Source organism: Centrocercus urophasianus, unplaced genomic scaffold, assembly GCF_019232065.1.
Source record: "Centrocercus urophasianus isolate 14NV4802_14NV808 unplaced genomic scaffold, USGS_Curo_1.0 seq_23, whole genome shotgun sequence".
NCBI classification, from domain to species: domain Eukaryota; kingdom Metazoa; phylum Chordata; class Aves; order Galliformes; family Phasianidae; genus Centrocercus; species Centrocercus urophasianus.
In genome coordinates this window covers 13,993,319-14,012,578 of record NW_024884789.1, presented here as the reverse complement: position 1 = coordinate 14,012,578, position 19,260 = coordinate 13,993,319, and the positions used below count along the sequence as shown (strand labels likewise).

General features: G+C 34.6%; 1 protein-coding gene across 1 annotated transcript in view; it reads right to left on the bottom strand.

Annotated features, from left to right (window-relative positions):
- The window catches only part of FAM189A1 (family with sequence similarity 189 member A1), a 103,792-nt gene that overhangs the window by 25,254 nt on the left and 59,278 nt on the right, over positions 1-19,260 (bottom strand). The window contains exons 3-5 of the mRNA XM_042824739.1: positions 19,084-19,194; positions 13,964-14,095; positions 2,297-2,404 (exon numbers count right to left, since the gene is read on the bottom strand). Coding sequence (XP_042680673.1) covers positions 2,297-2,404; positions 13,964-14,095; positions 19,084-19,182 — 339 coding nt within the window. The 5' untranslated portion in view covers positions 19,183-19,194. The remainder of the gene's footprint in view (positions 1-2,296; positions 2,405-13,963; positions 14,096-19,083; positions 19,195-19,260) is intronic.

Below are 19,260 nucleotides of genomic sequence, written 5' to 3'. Positions count from 1 at the left end.
TTATTGACCAAGAATTTCACTTTTATGGCTTCTCTTCCTACAGCAGAGCCTATGTAGCTCTTGAATACAGGAAGAATAGAGTAAAAGAACAAAAACATATTCCAAATGGGATATTATCTCCTTGTGCTGAGATCTTAAAACTTTTCAGCATGATAAAACCCTGCTGATAAAAGGATTTACAAGAAAGAAAAAGTAGTAAATCATATGTTTGGGGCAGTGTAGAAAAAGGGAATCAAAAGGACAACAGATTGAAAATAGTGAAAGAAAGAGTATTCTTCAGGTTCAGCTGGTCTAAGTCAGCATAGCCCCAGGGAAGTTATGCTCACTTAGGCCTGGTAGGAATCTGGCACAGCAACCTGAAAAAAGAAAGGGAAAATCTTAAGGATAAACAAAAGACTGGGGTTCAGCTGAAAGAAATACGTATCTTTCTTCTTCTGCAGAGAGGGAAGAAAATTCTCATCAACAGAGCTGTAGACGAGGGGAGGCAGAACAGAGAACTGAATAAGTAGAAAGAAACCTGGAGGCACAAAATATGAGAAGTAAAAAGAAAGTGACACAACAGAAGCATTTCCTAGTGGTAAAGAGAAACCTTTATGCCAGAAATGAAGAAAGAAGTGGTGGAGAAAAATAATGTCCTTTTAAGGTTTTCAAATATATTCTTATCAAGGTTATTCCATTTTGTGCACGCAAGTCAAATGTACTTTAAATATTGTTCTTGATTCATTGTCATCAACAATTTCCTTCTTCTTATACCATGAAAAAACACACAATTAAGTCCAGGTTAAGGTTTCCTCAATACAAATGATTTCACTTCTGGATCACTGCTAACCTTGTCACCCTAGAAAGATAGAACTTCCCAGCTGTGGTGATCAGTTGTCTCCCTGTGATCAGTGCAACGTGAAAAAGGTTACTTTACAATCAGGATCTTCAGTCAAGGGCAGCCTGCAGCGAACACACTGACGGGGTGGGGAGTGCACAAAAAGAAAGAATACCTACAAATGGTGAAAGTTCTTTCAGACTTAAAATACAGTATGTCATCAATTGAAATGATGAATTTTGTCAATGCTGTTTGACATCCAGAAGACAGCTATTAAATAAGCACTATTTATAAGCCGCTGCAAGCACACACACTATGAATACAGAGTGCTAAATGAAAATATGCTTTCATGTCACATCAGATTTTGCCTGCCCTTTGTTATGCCCACTAACACATGAAGTAATCCACAGCTCACAGACTGAGGATGCATTGTAACCTGGTGACTGGAACACTTCTCTAGAAAGGACATCCATATCTCTAAGTCACATACTTAGAACTCAAGTGAAATCCAGGCAGTGAATGTATTTGTATATATTTATGCATTTAACCAGTTGGGGCAGGTTATACAACTTCTCACTACTTCACAAACTGTTTATAAGTATCGTGTTGGAACAGTATTTTTGCCACACAGACTTTTAAAATACAAGATTTACAAATGACTAGCATTAGTTTGCATGTCTGCTGTCTCATACTAAACACAGCATTATTTCATAGATCAGTTGTTGTAGAGGTGGGTTAAATAGTTTATGTGGCCTGCCAAACACTAATTTAAAGTTAGTACTGTTTACGTTTCAACATTAAATTGAAACCTTGAGAAGAAGAGCACTTACACGGGATAGGAGGGTTCTTCTTTTTCCAAGCAAAACAAGACATCATCCTGCAACGCAGCTGACTGTGCAGAAGCCTAATGATCATGTTCCCTTTTGTTTTAAACACAAGTACTACTCCAGATGTTTTCCTTCTGAAAACACTTACTGGCACAGTGCCACGAAAAGTTCCACTTTTGAATATATAGTTCTCACACAACATAGCTCCCATACTTGAAAAACAGTATCTCAAAGCTAAGTAATTGCTCTGGGTAGTGTGAAAACTGAATACAATGAACATACAACAACCAAAAATGTAATGTGCGTATATAAGCCAAACGTTGTTACTAACCCCAGTAACCAAAATTATTTACTCCCAATGGCAAAATCCTGAATTTAGCTGAGATAATATAGAATACATAATAATATATAATACAGTAATATATAAGATAATACACATCTAATGCAGCAGGTATTCATATTGCATACATCTATACACTGTATTTATAGATACACACAGTTAAAATACACACCTAGGTACACACATTCTAACACTATGCAAAGACACAAGTAGGCCTAAGTTCTAAGCAAGGAATAGGTACAAATGAGTATATACAGAATAGGAAAACATATTATGTTGGACAACATTGTGTTGTCACTAAAACATACTCACCATTTGCAGAAGATCAGAAGAAACCATCTGCATGCAACACATCGCTGTTGCCAAAGCACAGACAATGGTGGAGATGATATTGAGAGCGCACACACTGAACAACAGGTCCTGTGAAAAGACATGCATCAGAATATCATCTCTTATCTCAGGGACACAAAGACAGGAAACATTTTTAGTAATTTGATAATGAACACTGTCACTTGTTAGCAAATTTACATGGTCTCAATTAGCTGCGTGGAATTCACTCAACGTGTAATACTTGCTTTAAATCAGTCAGCAAAGGAAACCCTCACATAAACAAACACCTTTAGGGGCATAGTTTAATGGAGGACTTGCTAGCATTATGTGATGGTCGCACCCAGTTATGTTGTGGGTCCTTTACAACACAAACGGTTGTACAGTCTTATCTTCCCCACTTAACAAAATACATTCAGTATTAGAAATTTCCTCAGAAATACTTGAAGTTTTCCAGTTTCCTAGCAAAGGATAAATTATCGCTTTCACATAGACTTCAAGTTGCAGATATCACTAGTAAAATACTAACAAACACTTTTCTGGTTAAAAACAAAACCACACATGAAGAAATGCCATCAACCAATCAGTGTTATTTGGTAAAAATACTAAATGGGAAAATTAGCATGAAACAGAGAATTTCATTCTGTATTAGATATATTGTGCATCTGAAACAGATCAGAAAGAAACAAGTACATTTTAAAGTATGGAAGAAAAGCACTGACTGTAAAAGTGCACTGTTTCTTTAAAAACTCTCTTTTCAACTACAACAAATACTTCTATTTACTAAGTAGAATAAAAAGAATATTTTAATTAAAATTGAAATACATTTAGGGTGAAGGCACAATTAGAAACAAAATAAAAACAACACAAACAAAAAACAAGCTAAAACAAAAACATAAGCATCCATTTCTTTCAATTACTGTATTTTTGTTTATTTTCCTTGCAGGTAAACAAAAGGAACTCTGATTCATCATGCTGATAACATTACAAAAACCACTAAAATCCTTCTCCGGCAACTGCCTACCTGCTGTACCTGTGACAATTACAAGCTCAGTCAGTATTCAGAATAGCCAGTAAAAACACAGCCATTTCAGGAGAAAAACAATCAAATTGTAACATATGAGCAAAAACACTCTGCATAAATGCATACTGCAGAATCTAACTTGTAAAATACTGTCACTTAGAGCCAACAGATTTAGCTAACCCAAATGCGTAACACAATACCATTTATGCTACGTAATACATTCTGCATCAAAGTTGTAAGTTAGGATCCAAAGCGTCCTTAAGACCCTCACCATACTCCTGTGCCTCAGGACAGTCACCAGTTCCTAAAGGTCACAGAGCTTCATCCTACTATTCCAACGTTCAACCATCTTTCCCATCAGAATATTTCCATCCAATTGTTTACAATCATTTCTCTTCCTCCACAGCTATTAAGAACAGACTATTACATGGTTAAGCTCCATCATCTCGCTTAGTGTTTTAATTCCTTTATTTTCTGACATTATCCCTTCCTTGAAATCCTAGACAGAGATTTTCTGGGCCCTGACTACTTTCATTTGGTTCACCTTCAAGCTGCCCCACATTCCTCCTGAAACGCAGAATTCTGAACAGGGCAGTGATGACTGAGGATTTTTGCAATTGTATATTGGTTTATCCATATAATCCTCGGATCCTTTCCTGAAGAACTGCCATCCTCCTCTTCCTGCTACTAGATAAGAAGAATAACCACATATATACAGACACATACATATTTAAATTGGAGAAATGCCAAATGAAAACCTCACTCTTACTTATATCTATTTTAGATTTGTGAAAGAGGTTTCCTCAATAGTTAGTCCCCATGTAAATCCAGTAGTAAAGTTCCTCAGGAACATAAAAAGGAGTGAAACACAGAAAACAAACCGAATCTGTACAATTACTCCTTAATTACAGAAAAACACAGACTGTGCTAAACTGAAAGGCACTAGATTAACTTGATTATAAATGCCTGTAACTTCAGGAAAACACAGGAGTAAAGCTTTAAAAGAGCAAATATTTTGATATTTCATTTTGCATCTATTTGGTTATTATTGCTATTAAATCAAGATATCACATCACACCTCTGTTGTTTCAAGTGTTACATACAAAATGCTAATATTAGATATTAAACTAGCTAATCTGAAAATAGTTTATGTGGAAAATAAAAAATTGGCCAGCCTCAAAATAGCATGATTTCACATCTACAGCTACTCCGCTCCTGTAACAGAAGACAAACACTAGAGATTCTCAAAATCTAAAGAGAGGTAATTAATTTTTAAAAGATTTCTAAAGTCTTTTTTAATTCAAACAGGAATCAAACCACAAACCATCCAGCAATATTCACTTCACCCTCTAACCCAATCCAAACCCCAAAAAACATTATTCAGTGTTTTGACAGATTGCTTTTTCAGGAAATTTCCTTCCTATGCCCTGTTGAGCAGACAATGAGGTAATTCATAAGACACTCGTTTGTTCAACAGTAATAGCAATAAGTCTCTGTGGCCAAACATACTACCCAGAAAGACAGTGTTGATGCTTATGCAGATCCAAGTTGTAACATGATGACAATTAAGATTTCCTTCAGGATATGTCTCTAAAAAGTCAGTAACCACAACAGAGACTAGCTTAATTCTCCACTGCACCTGCCCACAGACAGTTACAGGAGTAGGAAATCTGTATCTATCTGTAACTAATAGTGACAGTTGACTTCTGCAACATCTACACTGATGGGAGAATACAATGCATGAGCGAGTATGGTGTGAAATAGGTTTCTTTGCTTTCCAATTTTGTAACAGTTAAACCAATTTTATTATCATCCAGAATTTTTCTAAGTATATTTGCTCCTTTCTACAGACATAATCTGATGCTTCTGCACGTTCATGTAATAATTAATGCTCTGACTGGTATAATGTACCATATGAAATTATTCTGTCGCAGTTTATGTATATGATTTCCTTGCCATGCCTTAGCTCCATAGTAAAGACACAATTCCCTTTAAGAATAGATGTAGCTGTCAGAATTGCCTGTAAGCAGACCTGGATCAGTTCAGATTAATACCCACAGGAGTTGAATGGCACTGTGAGCTCTTCATGGCCAGCTGTTTTTCTGAACTAGCTCCCCAGTAAATCTCAAAAGCTGAATTTAATACCGATTTCAAAAAAAAATCTGCAGTGTTCTGTATTTGGAACACCTTAATAATTACCAAAATAATCATGCCATTAACTAAGTACCTGTTCATTGCTTTTTCCTTCCCTCTTAATAAACACTTTCTACTCACACTGTGGTTCTGCAAAGGATATTTGTGCATTCTCAATTGTGTTTTTTTTTTTTTCATGCTATCACCCATATGTTCTAAGGAAAAAAACCGAGCTAATGTCTTCTAAGCTTTTGTTAGTTTTACTGTTTTAATACTATTCCTATGCTACTGCAGCTCTATCTTTACTAGTGCAATTCAAATTATACATAGTTTATCTTCAGAATTTCATTATGCCAGTGATAGAACTCTGGACATCATCTGAAGTAAAATTCACTTTAGGAATTATAACTTAAAGAGACTCAGCTAGCCTATTTACCACCTACTAAGGTATTGATGATTAATCTAGTAGATGTTCTTAAACATTTATCAACTATCTTTTTTAAAAGCTAAATTTGCACGTGCCTTCTCTTTCTTTGTAGCACTTTCTTCTATAAAATAAGTAAAGACTACCTGATTAGAATCAAAAGTAAATTAACAACCCCATAGTAAAATAGATCATTTTACTTCCATCTTCCATCCCAAAAAGAAACAAATCTTTCAAACCTTAGCTAGAGATAAACTTGACTACTCCTCCAATCTGAAAGCAGTTAGGGCTACTAATAGAGCCAATAGAAGTATTTCAGTCAAAAATGCCATTTTGACATTGCACATTTATTTAACTTCATTTAGAATTTTGGCAAGAAACAGAGTTGGAGCTCTCAGTCAGATCTATTATGTAGCGATATATCACAGAACTATTTATGTTTGGGAAGGCTGTATGGAAACAGAAGAGAGATTCCTCAGACCCTTGCTCTTGTTTTTATGCATTAGCACTGCTTATGCTGAAATACTTCCCTCCCTGGGTTTATGTCTACTTGCTAGACTGGAATGTGTTATGGAATGTGCTATTGTTGGTTTGTAGAAAATCTGATTTTTTCAAGCTGGTTGTAATAAAGGATTTACTCTGTTCCAAAATTTAACCATTATCAGCATTATTTTACTGATGCCATAACTACAAAATCTTCATGTGTTTCTATCCAGCTTAGCTATAGGGCAAGTTTACACACATCAGAATCAATCATAAGTTAGTTTTTCTGGTGCTCTCAGGTACGCAAGCAGGCATTGCTGGCTATACAAATTGAAAGGTCTATTACATAGAACCCAATCGCACTACAAGTAGAGCTCTCCAGCAAAGTGACAGCTTAATATTTTGCAGCACCATTCTTTTAGCATCCTTAACCACGGCCCTGTAAAAAGATCTCTGATTCCTTTTTTTGAAAGCTGTACTTTCTCTTCAACATTCAAAACATGTTCACTTTTCTTTAATGCAATTGCTTTTAGACCTTAGCTGATGAATGCAAGCTGCCTTAGCTTCGATTTTTGCAAGTATGATTTACAGACTACATTGCTTACTACATTTCCACACAAGAAAATATGAAAATAACAATGTTGCTATCTCATAAACCTCTGGAAACTCTTAAATTTACAGGAAATACACCAGAAGTCAAATTTAAAATACATTTTCTTTTATGTTCTACATAATAATATCTAGTAAATTCAATCCTATCTGCTGAAAAGAAAGCTAATGAACTGTGAGACATCCAAAAACAGGTACCCATCATATTTTCCCAAAAGGCTGCAAAAGGCCTGACCTCAAATTTTGTTTTTAGAGCATATTTTTTCATGTATTCACACTGAAAATAAACATAATTCATTGGAATCTTGTGTCAAGGTCTGTGTTTCATTTAGTACCAGCAGAGCAGGAGAGTTTTCTGTTTCCTCAGTGCAACATGTGAGTTAAGTTATCTCACATTCACTACTGGAAGGGAATGTGAAAAATCTACTTTCACATTGAAGCTGTTCAGTTCTAAGCAAAAAATTGAATCATCAGTGACTCACATCCGTAATTTATTTGTTAGGTATTATATGACTACTTAAAGGTATTTGGGGGCTTTTAAGAGAGGTATTCACACCAGTCAGAATCAGGTATCTTACATCTTTCATAGGCCTCTCGCTACCCCCAGCTGTACTCTCAAATATGTGAGGGATCTTAACCACTTTATGTCAGTGAGCTCAGATCACACAAAAAACAGTTAAGAAACTTCCATTCCTCAGAGGCTGTTGACCCTTTTCCCCTTCCCTTTAACCACATTAAGGCACATTAAGCCTTGAGATACTGTTACCATATGTTCACCCATTTCCTTATACCCTTTTCCATCACCAGTTTACAAGTGACTGCTGAGAAGACTAAACTGCAGGGATTTTTTACGATTAGTGAGTGAGTGAAGGCAAGGGAAGATACACTTGCAGAAGTGATTGCCTCTCAAAATATTATCAATATGAAGATTACCAGTAGGTAATGATTAAACTAGAAAAATATGAAATAAAAACAAGTTACAGCCAGTGGGGCTACAAGTCATCTACTTCTTACTGCAGTCTAAGGAAGAGACAGCCTACAATTCCAAGCACACTGTCTTTCAGGTAAATAACTATAGAAAAACACTTACCTAAATCTGAGACTGCGTAAAGCCTACGGAACACCTTAAAAAGGAGTTACGTTACATCACCTGAGCATGTTTTAAAAACTGAACTTTGTGTCAGAATACTTTTGGTAGTCCAAAAATATGATTTTATGATATACTCTAGTGTGAATATCGTAAGAGAAAGAATAGACAGTAAAAAAGACTGAAAAAGCAATTTGCTTTGACAACTCATCCTCTTTGTTTTCTTACTGCTGGACGATAGTGTGGTATCACAGCATTAAACTGGAACAGGGAAAAAATTGGTGATTGCTTTATCACTTTGATAGTTAAGTTGTAGAAATGATTATTTAACAAAGCAATCTAGAACAGAAGTTAACACACACAATTACCAGACAGAAGCAAAGAAAATATCTTGCTTAAGACAGAATTCAAAATGAAAAAACACAATAATTAAGTGAACTCCACATTAATAATGCGAAAGGTGGAGGAATGGAGTCCTTTATCATCAAAGAACACTCATGGAAAGTGTATTCCCCTTTCTGAAATTTTCTCCTTTAAAATGTTAATTTGTTCATCCTATCACAGTTAATACAAAGTAAAACTGGAACACTACCAATTTGCTGCAATCGAGAAGTATTTTCACATCTTAGAAAGCAAAGCTATAGCTGAATTTCTCTCTACTAAATACTGGATGCCTTCCAAAGGCATATTAATCAATCACAGCTGCAAACAGGCTGCAGTACATGTAATAATACATGTATTCAACATTTAGAGCAAAACATCAAGGTAATTTTAGGCCTGGAAGGGAAATACCACATGACAGACAGCAATCCAAATACCAAATTGGTCAGTAAGGTAAATTCCCAAACAACTTTGCTACCATATATGACTCCAAACACAACAGCAAGAACAAACTCAATACTCAAAAGCAGTAAAATGAGTTAACTTTTTGGATGGGAGCATTCCACCTTAACAACATACACTTTATTCGACAAATGCATTATACACCAGTTAATAAAAGAGAATGTTCCCCTGAAACTTTGGTATTCCAATTACCCAGCACAAACCATTGTTTCATAAACACTTGCCATGAAGTTATGCCAAGCACACCAACGGACTTCAGTGTAAGCACAATAAAATCACATGCTTCAGAATAATTATTTAGAATAATAACTTATCACCTTACTTAATCTGTCTCCTTCTAAGAAAACTGTTGCAGGGGCTCCATAATTCTTTACATACCCACACAGAATACAGAATAGAAACCAGGCAAATGAAAATACGTGAAACAAGAACCTCTGGATGGCTTCACAACAACTCAAATATAGTCTTTGCTAAATATTCAATCACTCCCTAGCCTCTTCTTATCATAGTGATGTATTGTACTTTCAATTACATGCATTGTTACCAAACCAGGGAATTTAACATTAAAAAATGCTAACATATCACACAGATGAAGCACTATTATTACTAAGTACTTGTTTTTTCTCAACTATTATGGAAAGTTATCAACCTGCGCTGCTTACAAAGAATTGAGATCATGCATTCAAAACTATTTTGCGGTAGAAGGTACCAAAATATAGATCAAGGCTTTTTGTCTCCTATTTTCTCTCTCCATGTTTATTTACAAGATTTAAGATAGTTTTATTTTTTGTAAACTGAGTTACTTATTCACATATAACCAAAAAATAAGTTACATAACACAAAGACAGTACTTCCTAAGAGTTCTAACCTGTACAACACTATTGAAGTAGCACGTTTCCATTGAACTTGACAAAACACTCTCATTTTGCTGGTTGAAAAGATTGTTTTCCTGAGGAAATAGGTTGGTATTTCTGTAGGCTCTTAAGTTCTGTGAACTTTTGAGAGTTTGGTCAATAACCAATAACAGGAGTAAAACAAGCTTGCTGATGTGTAAAAAGGACACTCTGTAACCAGTAGCCCTGAACTCATGGATTTAAACTCTGATCAAGGCCTAAAGCCAGCTTCACTTTCTGTGAAGATTATTTTTTTTCTCCTTGATTGATTTCAATTCTGGTATTTCATTTTTGATACAATGTCAACCTGAAAATAGATACTGAGCAATAAAGCTTTTTCACCCATTAAACGAATCTCTCTCTGCCTCTCTTAGTTGTGAATTTGATGAAAACATTCCCTTTAAATCAAATCATAACTTCAGTTGTTCTAACTGGTTATGTCTGAAAAAGACCAGGAAAAATAGCAGCTCTAAGACTAGGAAGACAATTCAGAAAAGTTTCATATGCACATCAAATTGTATGTGGAGAAATGGCCCAGGCTTCATAAAATAGAATTACGGTATAAAGGTACAATTTAATGTACTATTTTACATAAGCCTAAAATATTTACTATATTTTCGAAGAAACAGTGCAATTACTTAATAAAAGTAAACTCTAAAAGATCATCACTGCTTGGATGCATGCTTGAAATCCTTCATCAACTGAGGTATCTATGTTAAATGCAGTAGTAGTGATATATTATTAAGATAGTCTCAAAGTATTGAAGTTCCATAAATTAACTAGACAAGCACACAATAAATGGATTTCAGTCATTGAAAAAAGGCAGTGTCTCAGTTATGAGAGAAGTTCTTGATAGTATTCACTCATTTTTATACACTAGGAACAGAAATAAACAAGAAAGAAAAGAATGAACAGATTGTGTATGTTACACAATTGTTTTTCAGAACTTCTGAATACTTTTAGCTCAACTATTGAGTACAAAAGCCCACACCTGAACTGCTCTATTTTTGATGGTGGCCAGTATGTTTCAGTTTCCTGTTACAGAACTTCAAATAATTCCAGCATTTTAAAATCTTATCTTAAAAGTTATTTTTTTCCCACTGAGCTTCATCCAAATTCAAATTCAAATATTATAAAGTCTTTTAGAAAAGTAATTTTACTTTGTATTTGGTTGTAGAGGGAATGAGAGGAGCATCAAAGAAGATAAGTCTGCTCTCCTAACTAAAAAACATTTAAGGAGACATCCTCTGTTACGAAAGTGAAACCATGTTGTTCTAAATGGAAAAAAAAAAAGACAAAAAAAACAAAAAACATGGTTAAACTTGGTCATCAGAAAACACAGTCAAAATGAATTCTGCTCCAAAGGACACTAAAGGAAAGATCTGCATGGAAGATTGTAAGAAACCTGCTACAGAAATCCCTAATAAGGATGCTACTGAATAGAACCAGAACTGAAGAACACTATTATTTAATGTTGTACTTTAATTTCAGTAGCTCTGAAACAATTATTTGTGCTGAAAATACAGAAGGAAATAGCCTTTACTTCGCCTGTATAGTCACAAAACCACTCTACAAATGCACTTAAGTAAAACAGGAAGCAAATATTTCTATATATTCATAAGTTAGCATGCATCATTGCAAATATTCTGGACTACATAAGCTGTTAAAGTAATTTAAAAATCCCACTAAACAGATTCTAAACAAAAGCCACATAACATTATGCTCTTACATGCAAACATGTAAGAAAAAAAACAGGAAAAAAAAAAAGAACAACCAACCAACCATATCTCATTCATATCTATCTCATCCTGAAATAGATTCAGGACTATGCCTGAGGTACAATCAGCAGTGTAACCCAGAGATGACACCAGATTTACAGTTATGTCCACGTGTGCTCGTTTATGTCTGCACACGTGTATGTTTACAGGAGATTTAAGCTCCTGCAATTTTTTCTGGTTTTACATGAACAAAACTCAGGTTGCACAGACAGATCAGATGACAGAGAGACAGTCAAGAAAGCCTCATTGGGAACAAGATCAGACAGTTGATACGTGTGCCATTGTTCTGTTTACACTGGAGCTCCTGCAGTTACCACCATCAAAAAGCCCAGGTTACACAGTGGAAAGATGAGATTTCCCCCCAGTCTGAATAAAGAAACGGAGAGTGGAACTTGAGTAACATCATTCATAAAGATCTATAACCTTAACTTCGATATTCTACATTTTCTCTCCCCTGATGCCCTAAACAATGAGCAGAAATGATCTTCTAGTAAAAAATGTGTTCTCCCAAAATCACATCATACTTGTTAATTGAAATTAAAGGTAAGCTTTTTCTCAGTCAGCTGTTTAAGGAACACGCTGTAATCGTTTTTTTTTTCCTTTTGTTGCTTGACACTAGGCTCCTAGTCCTCAAATTTGTCAGGAATACAGAACTCTCAAAGCAAGCAAATGCAGAATTAAAAATGAAAGATTTAAGAAACATTATTATCATCCTCTCTTAACTGAAAAAATCTGATAATTAACGCTGCATGCAGTTTATACTCACAGGAACTCCTGATTTTAATTCAGTCCTCTGCTGATGCAAACAGAAATGTCACCAATTTCTCGGTGTTTTTTTTTTTTTAAACAAGAAATTACGTTTTGTGCAGCTGTTCTTATTGCTGTATTTGTTAGAAACTTTGTCCTGATTTCCAGTAAACGAAGGCCACATGCACTTCATATGCTGACAATGTCCTCTAAGATTCAGTTATTTTCTTTCTATTGTTGCAGTTTACTTTACAGACATACATACAACAGTAATCATATATTCTCTCCATTTTTATAAGATAACTACTAAGATTTTTCTGTACAGATTCATATTTTTTCCATCTACTAAACACTGAAGACTGCATTTCCTTCATATTAAAGAGAAAGCCCCACAGCACTGAACAGAGTCCTGAATTTAGCATTCCAAGTCACAGTTAACATTATTGGTCAGATGTAGTGTTAAGTATTTGCTTCTTTGTCACAAGATTCCTGCTGCTCAACAGGCTTTTGGTCCCATTTTTTCCCCATATCATCCTCATTAAAACACGGTGTACAATTTTTTAGCTTTGGTGCAAAGCAGATTTTTAATTTCTATCTAATCCTTACCACTTAGTAGTCCTTTTTCTTGTCTATCTTTCTTAACACAGCTGAAGAATAACTGCTTATTACAGTTCCTTTTGCAAGACTTACACCTGTTTTTAACAGTAAAATACTTCTTCAAATATAAACTTAATTTTGAGTTTCCAGGCCTCAATCTACAGCCTAATTCCTAAACTTCTTATTACATTGAGTTACACTACTTCATTCCATGCTATTCTAACTTTATTAAAATTTATGCTTAGAAATTGAGAGCCACAGATGCAGACTTAATTATGTCAATCATTAAACTAAACTTAAAATAAATCAACATCTGTAATTTAGGCTAGAGTTCTTTTCTCTTGATCAGTTCTTTCATAGATTACAATTTTCCAAAACAATACAGCACCACTTCTTGCTACTTTGGTGACAATGAATGTATGCAATTACATTGGAATAAAATTGAATACAATATTACTATCACTTGCTCTCCATTCTTTACTTGGGTCATTTCAACACAAAACACGATATGATTTAAGCTTCTAATAACATTGGACAGTAGTTTATAAGCACGCACAGTCACAAAAACTCTTGCCATTCTCTGCCAAAGTAACATAACTTGAAATACATTTTACTAATACTTAGTATTTCCTTGCAGTCTATCACATCACTGAACAACACCAACCAGTACTTCCCATCCCAATTTGCTTGAGCAACAACCAGAAAAGTGTCTGTCTTTGTTTCTTCCAGTATTAGCTATAAGCAAGCATGGCCTCTGGTTTAGTGAAATCTACAAAAACAGTTACATATGCAAATCAAAGATACTGAATGTATAACACGAGACCTGAAACAGAAAATATTAAGTATTGAATTCCACTGGATTAAGGATTTTGTTCTTTTTTTTTTTTTTCTCCTTGTTTTCAGGAGTAAGTATACAAACATTGATAATACCACCAGCTACTTCTCCTTTCATCACACACTTTTATCTCACAACAAACTTACTACTTAAAATTGAAAAAAATTGAATAAAATTGCTAACCCTTCTCATAACGCACCTTTAGGGTCAACCTCACAACATTACATTCCTGCAGGGGGTTCAGTTTCAGCATTTCTCCAAGGTTACTGCAACCTGACGTTTGATGCTGCATCTCACAGCAAACACAGACACCATCACTGTCAAATTTAATCTGAGGAGGGAAAAAAAAAAGTCAGAGAAAATGCCAGTAAATAGAAGAACACTTTCCAACAATTTTATTTACACTTATTGTGACAGCAATGAACGTAAAATGCAAACCTTTATTTCATTGTTCATAATTCTCCTACAGCAGAATGTCAATCATTAGCTAACAAAAACTATAAAAACAGGTGAAACACACAAGAAGTAGACGATACTAAAGAACAGTGAACTGCTGAAAATGTTTGCTTTGCAGAGGCAGATGAAACCACAGTTCAGCTCAAATGAATATGCATGAAATCATATGCAATGGAGAAAGATTAAGAAAAAAGAAGAGAGTCATGGTCACAAATGTCACGTGTACTTACACATATGTACAAAACCAACTACAATACAAACTAAGACATACTTCAGAAGAGAGAACAAAGCATTAAGAAAATGCGGAGAAAATAAGAATTAACATAACTCCATACTTTCACTTTGGAAAATATTTGTACACTGTTTTACTGAATTTGGTTTGTTTTGAAGACATTAAATATTCATTAAGCATTAGACTCTCATTGGATTCCTGTGCGTGATTATAAAATAAATCTTGCTCAATGAAGAAAACTGTTATAATGATTTTGGATTCCATATTTGAGAGGGAGAAAGGATTGCATCATCTTTCTTCCTCCTTCAAAAAAAATTTTAGGCCAAAATTTAACTCCAGAAAGATTTTTAACTAGTCTGCTGCCATGAATTACCATTGCACTTATTTTCTCAATTTGATGTTTCTATGATTTCCTCATTCCCATTTTTACAGGTTATTCAAAGGACTGATAAATACCTCCTACCTCTCCAGGTCACTTGTTACAATTCCATCTGAATTGTTAAGACTGAATAGTTCGTACTGAGAAAAAGAATTCATATCACACAGGAGTTGCTTGACCTACAAGTTTTAAGATGCCGGATCCCAGGTTTCTATAGTCCAATGATCAGTACTAAGAATGACACCCACAGGAAATTTACACAGCTCTCCATGCAAAGAATAATAGATTCAAGGTACTATTCAGTCATCTTGAATCACTGCTGTATCCCTCTAAGTAAAGATGGAAGCAAAATAGTTGGCTGCTAAGAAATCTAAACTACCACGTTACTTATTCCTCTACAAGGGAAATGTATTTCAAATTTTCCAGACACTAATCCAGCAAAAAAAATCCCTAATGAAAATGTGCATTTACTATTTTTAACTCAAATGACTTTCTACAGTGTTGTCAATTTCCTGAACAAAGAAATTGCAATGATATAAGCCTTCCTTGCAGAAGTACCTCATACAGCCATATGTGTAGAATCACCTCAACAGAAGTTTTCCTTACTGTATAAGACCTTGAAGAATATTAAAATTGTTAGTATATTTAAGTATGTAATGATTAAGACCATATGATTAATGATTAAGATAATGTGTGTGTGTGTGTGTGTGTATATATATATGTGTGTGTATATATTTTATATATATATATATATATATATATAATCATTCCTGTCATGTTATTTAGTACTGTTTTCATGCTGGCAACAAGAACAGCAATTGAAAGAATAGAGTTCATTAAAAATCTATAAAATTTTCCAGATGAGATGCAGATAACTTTTATGCTTTCCATACACAGTGATGAAGTTGTACTCAAAGAATAACATCTGTCTCAGTGGATTCCATTTCCTGAGAATCTAGATTGCTCTCTAGTCTGTGTAATTGCTAAAAAAGATTTATTTATTTATTTTAATCTGAGCATTAGAATTAGGCCATTTCTCACATGCTACATGGCAGCACTGGAAATACTTCACTATACCAACTCACACAGACTGATGATACCCTCTTTCATAGTTTGCACACCTTCAAGAAGTTGCGCTGTTTATTTCTAACTAGCATACAGTTCATGAAGCTGCTTTAAAAGTTTTGGAGTCTTTTTCAGATTTTACACTTGTCAACTTTTAATACTCCATTTGAAAAGCAAAAGATCCAAGTAAAACCCAACTATGGCTTATAATCAAACAACCTCAGCTTCTCCAGTCAACAGAAAATACAACGTGAAATGCCATTGAGGAGGTCTTGCTCTTGAACTCCTGTAGGAATGTTAGAAATGGTGTAAACTGTTAGATAGATAAATGCACAGAGGAAATTTAAAGCCTGAACTTTCAATTTAGAGTTACATCAAAGACAGCAGTCAGAATGCTACAGCACACACGCTATATCAGCACCAGGCAGATCAATACACTCTTCAGCTGCACAAAAGTTATAACTTTGTGTGAAGTTTTGAACTTCAGACAAAGCTACCTACTAGAATGATTATTCCTGTGATCCATGGTGACACTGTTCAAGGAAAAATAGTCACTGACTCAAGGTGAGACACACTTGATATTTCTAAAAAGAAAATACCGATGCCAGGTCTACTTCTATCTCACATAATGAACTGGTGTCACATAAGAAAAGGCTGAAAACAGAAGTAGTTCCTTGGTTATAATCCAACATTTATGAAAGATTCTTGATACACTCTGAATTATGTTCCATAACTTCCTACTTCCAGATCTCTTGAGGTCTCCTTCCAACTCCTGCAAATCTGTGATTCTGTAACTCTCTCTTTAATTCAAATCTTAAACATTGTTAGAATTGTTTACATGAAAGTTTTTGCAAAACATCAGGATGTTCTAGAATATATAGCATATTCAGAGAACATTAAGATCAGAATGAAACAAAATTCCTTTTCAATATCAAACACATATTTTTGAAAAGCTTTCAACAGTTTGCCCTACTATACACTTTTTCCTTTAAATATGTCTGTGAATTGACAAACCAACTCTTTTTTTAAAGAGAAGCAGTAAAGAAGGCTGAATATGTCATCACTTTTGTACATTCAGCAGTATAGCAGCTGATTCCATACAAAGGTTTGGATGGACCCCTTAAGACACTACTACATTATTTACAATATCCACTCACAATTTTTTTAGTTAATACTATAGTCATTAAATGTCAAAAACACTGAGTAGTTAAGAGCATTTCTAATCTGAAATCACATATATTAAAGAGTAGAGAAATTCTACTAGAGAAATTAAAAGAGCAGCTTTTTTTTTTGGTCAACAAATCAAAGAACAGTCCACTGAGCAAGAAAAACATAAGTAATTCCATCTACTTTCCAACATTTATGTTCTTTTCCTTAGGATTTTGCTGCTATTCCCATACGTAAGATGTGACAAGATGGCATTCCATGAGAACACCAATGCCACGTATCAAACATTCTGTCCAGAAACAAATTCAATATACCCCTTACAGTGAACTGCCATAAACAAAATTGTTTGACTCTGCAGGTTAAAATGCAGTTCTGTTGAGAAGCTGCTTATTCTTCTACGCAAATACACAGCCATTTCATTATGTCCTCATGGGAAGTTGTAGTACAAATGCACTCCCTAAAAGTAATTAAAAACAGCCTTAGTATCAAAGCGGAGACGTCAAAAGAAAACAGTAAGACTCACTTTAAAGAGCTCCCAACAAAAGATACCTATGTTACTTAGCTTCAAAAAATACAATTCCAGAGAGCGGTACGCATCCTGTAACACCTCCAGGTACCATGAGTTGACCATTCTAGCTCTGCAGCACAATTCCAAATTCCCATAGCAATGAGAAACAAGAACTCCCATCAAGTTCCCCAAATAAAATAAATACACACACACACACACGTATATATATATATAGGGAAAATCCTCTCTGCCTGTCTCTGGGTTGCTGCTGGTTTTCCACACACTCAGACACCTGGCTCCATCCATTTGGTTTTGTAAAGCCTGAACCCTAACCAGAGCTGGAAATCACATACACTGTAGAAAGTGTAGCTCATTTATGGAGTTGCAGGCACACTCCTTTGAAAACAACACATGGGTGATAGGAACACAGAACAAAGGCTTAAAAGCTGACTAAATAAGTTACACCCAATGGCAAATTACACCCAAACATTCTCCCATTCTGCGTTTTTCAGGTCTATTTCAAAAATATTTGTTGAGATTTTCTTATTTTAATTTTGTTTTATTATATACTTGCGTTCAAATAGATGCTTGAAGGGATTTACTGGGCAAAAAACAGAAGAAGAAAACAATGCCTGAATAGAAGAGATAAAGAAGCATCTTGTAGACTCACCTGCTAACATTAGAGATGAAAATTACTTTTCTCTTTATAATTCCAGTCAACATTTTGGTGTGTGCCCAAAGGATAAGGCCAATACAAGCATAACCCTAATATTTAATCAATATTGTGCATACTCATGTAGTTTAGATAATTTGATTGGTTTTCAGTCAGATTACATTAAAAAGAACACTGATGCGTGTCCACAAACATTCTCTAGCTCATTCATCATTCTTATAATCTAATGTAATTTGTCTTCCAAATTCGTAGGAAAAATGATCATTATTTTGATATTTACTTTAAATTAGAGATTTCAGGCAGGCCATGTGTGTTTTCTCATGAGATAAAAACACTGTGTTTAGGTATATTGCACCTTTTAACAATTCAAAACATGTTATTATGGCAACTTTTAATTATTATTCTGTATTTTATTTAACATACATTTGCTTTGGAAATTATAAAATTACTACTTCACGTAGATAAAAAAAATGTACACATACTAAAACATCACTATCAATATGTCTAGGCAATATATTAGCTATAGAAGGAGACGCTGGATGAAACTGTGATACTTGTAACATTAAATGGCAACCACTGCACTGGTTTGAAGGGGTCTGCATTTCACTTATTCTGCCTACAACAGAAGCAAGTCTTTTAAGGTGGGAGAATATTCTAACTATGCTAGCTCTTAAATTCTCAAATTTTTTTCAATGTGACCTGTCACATAGTAAAGGCTAACAGCAGCTCTACAGAACACGTACTGTTTGAAAATTAAAGCAACGTGTGTACAAAATGCAAACAAATGGAAAATAATATATATTGTCCTTTTTAGAACAAGTTTGTTTTTCATTACTCACCAACTGACATCCTTCCAGGGACTTTACTAGCTGAGCATTCTGACAAGAAAGAATGGAACCAGCTAAATTCAGCATTACACACACTGCAGAGAGCAGCATGAAAAAGGTTATCTGGAAAACAAAAAACAAAAACAAGCACACTATTGATTATTCACTGCAGGAGGCAAACAGGAGAAA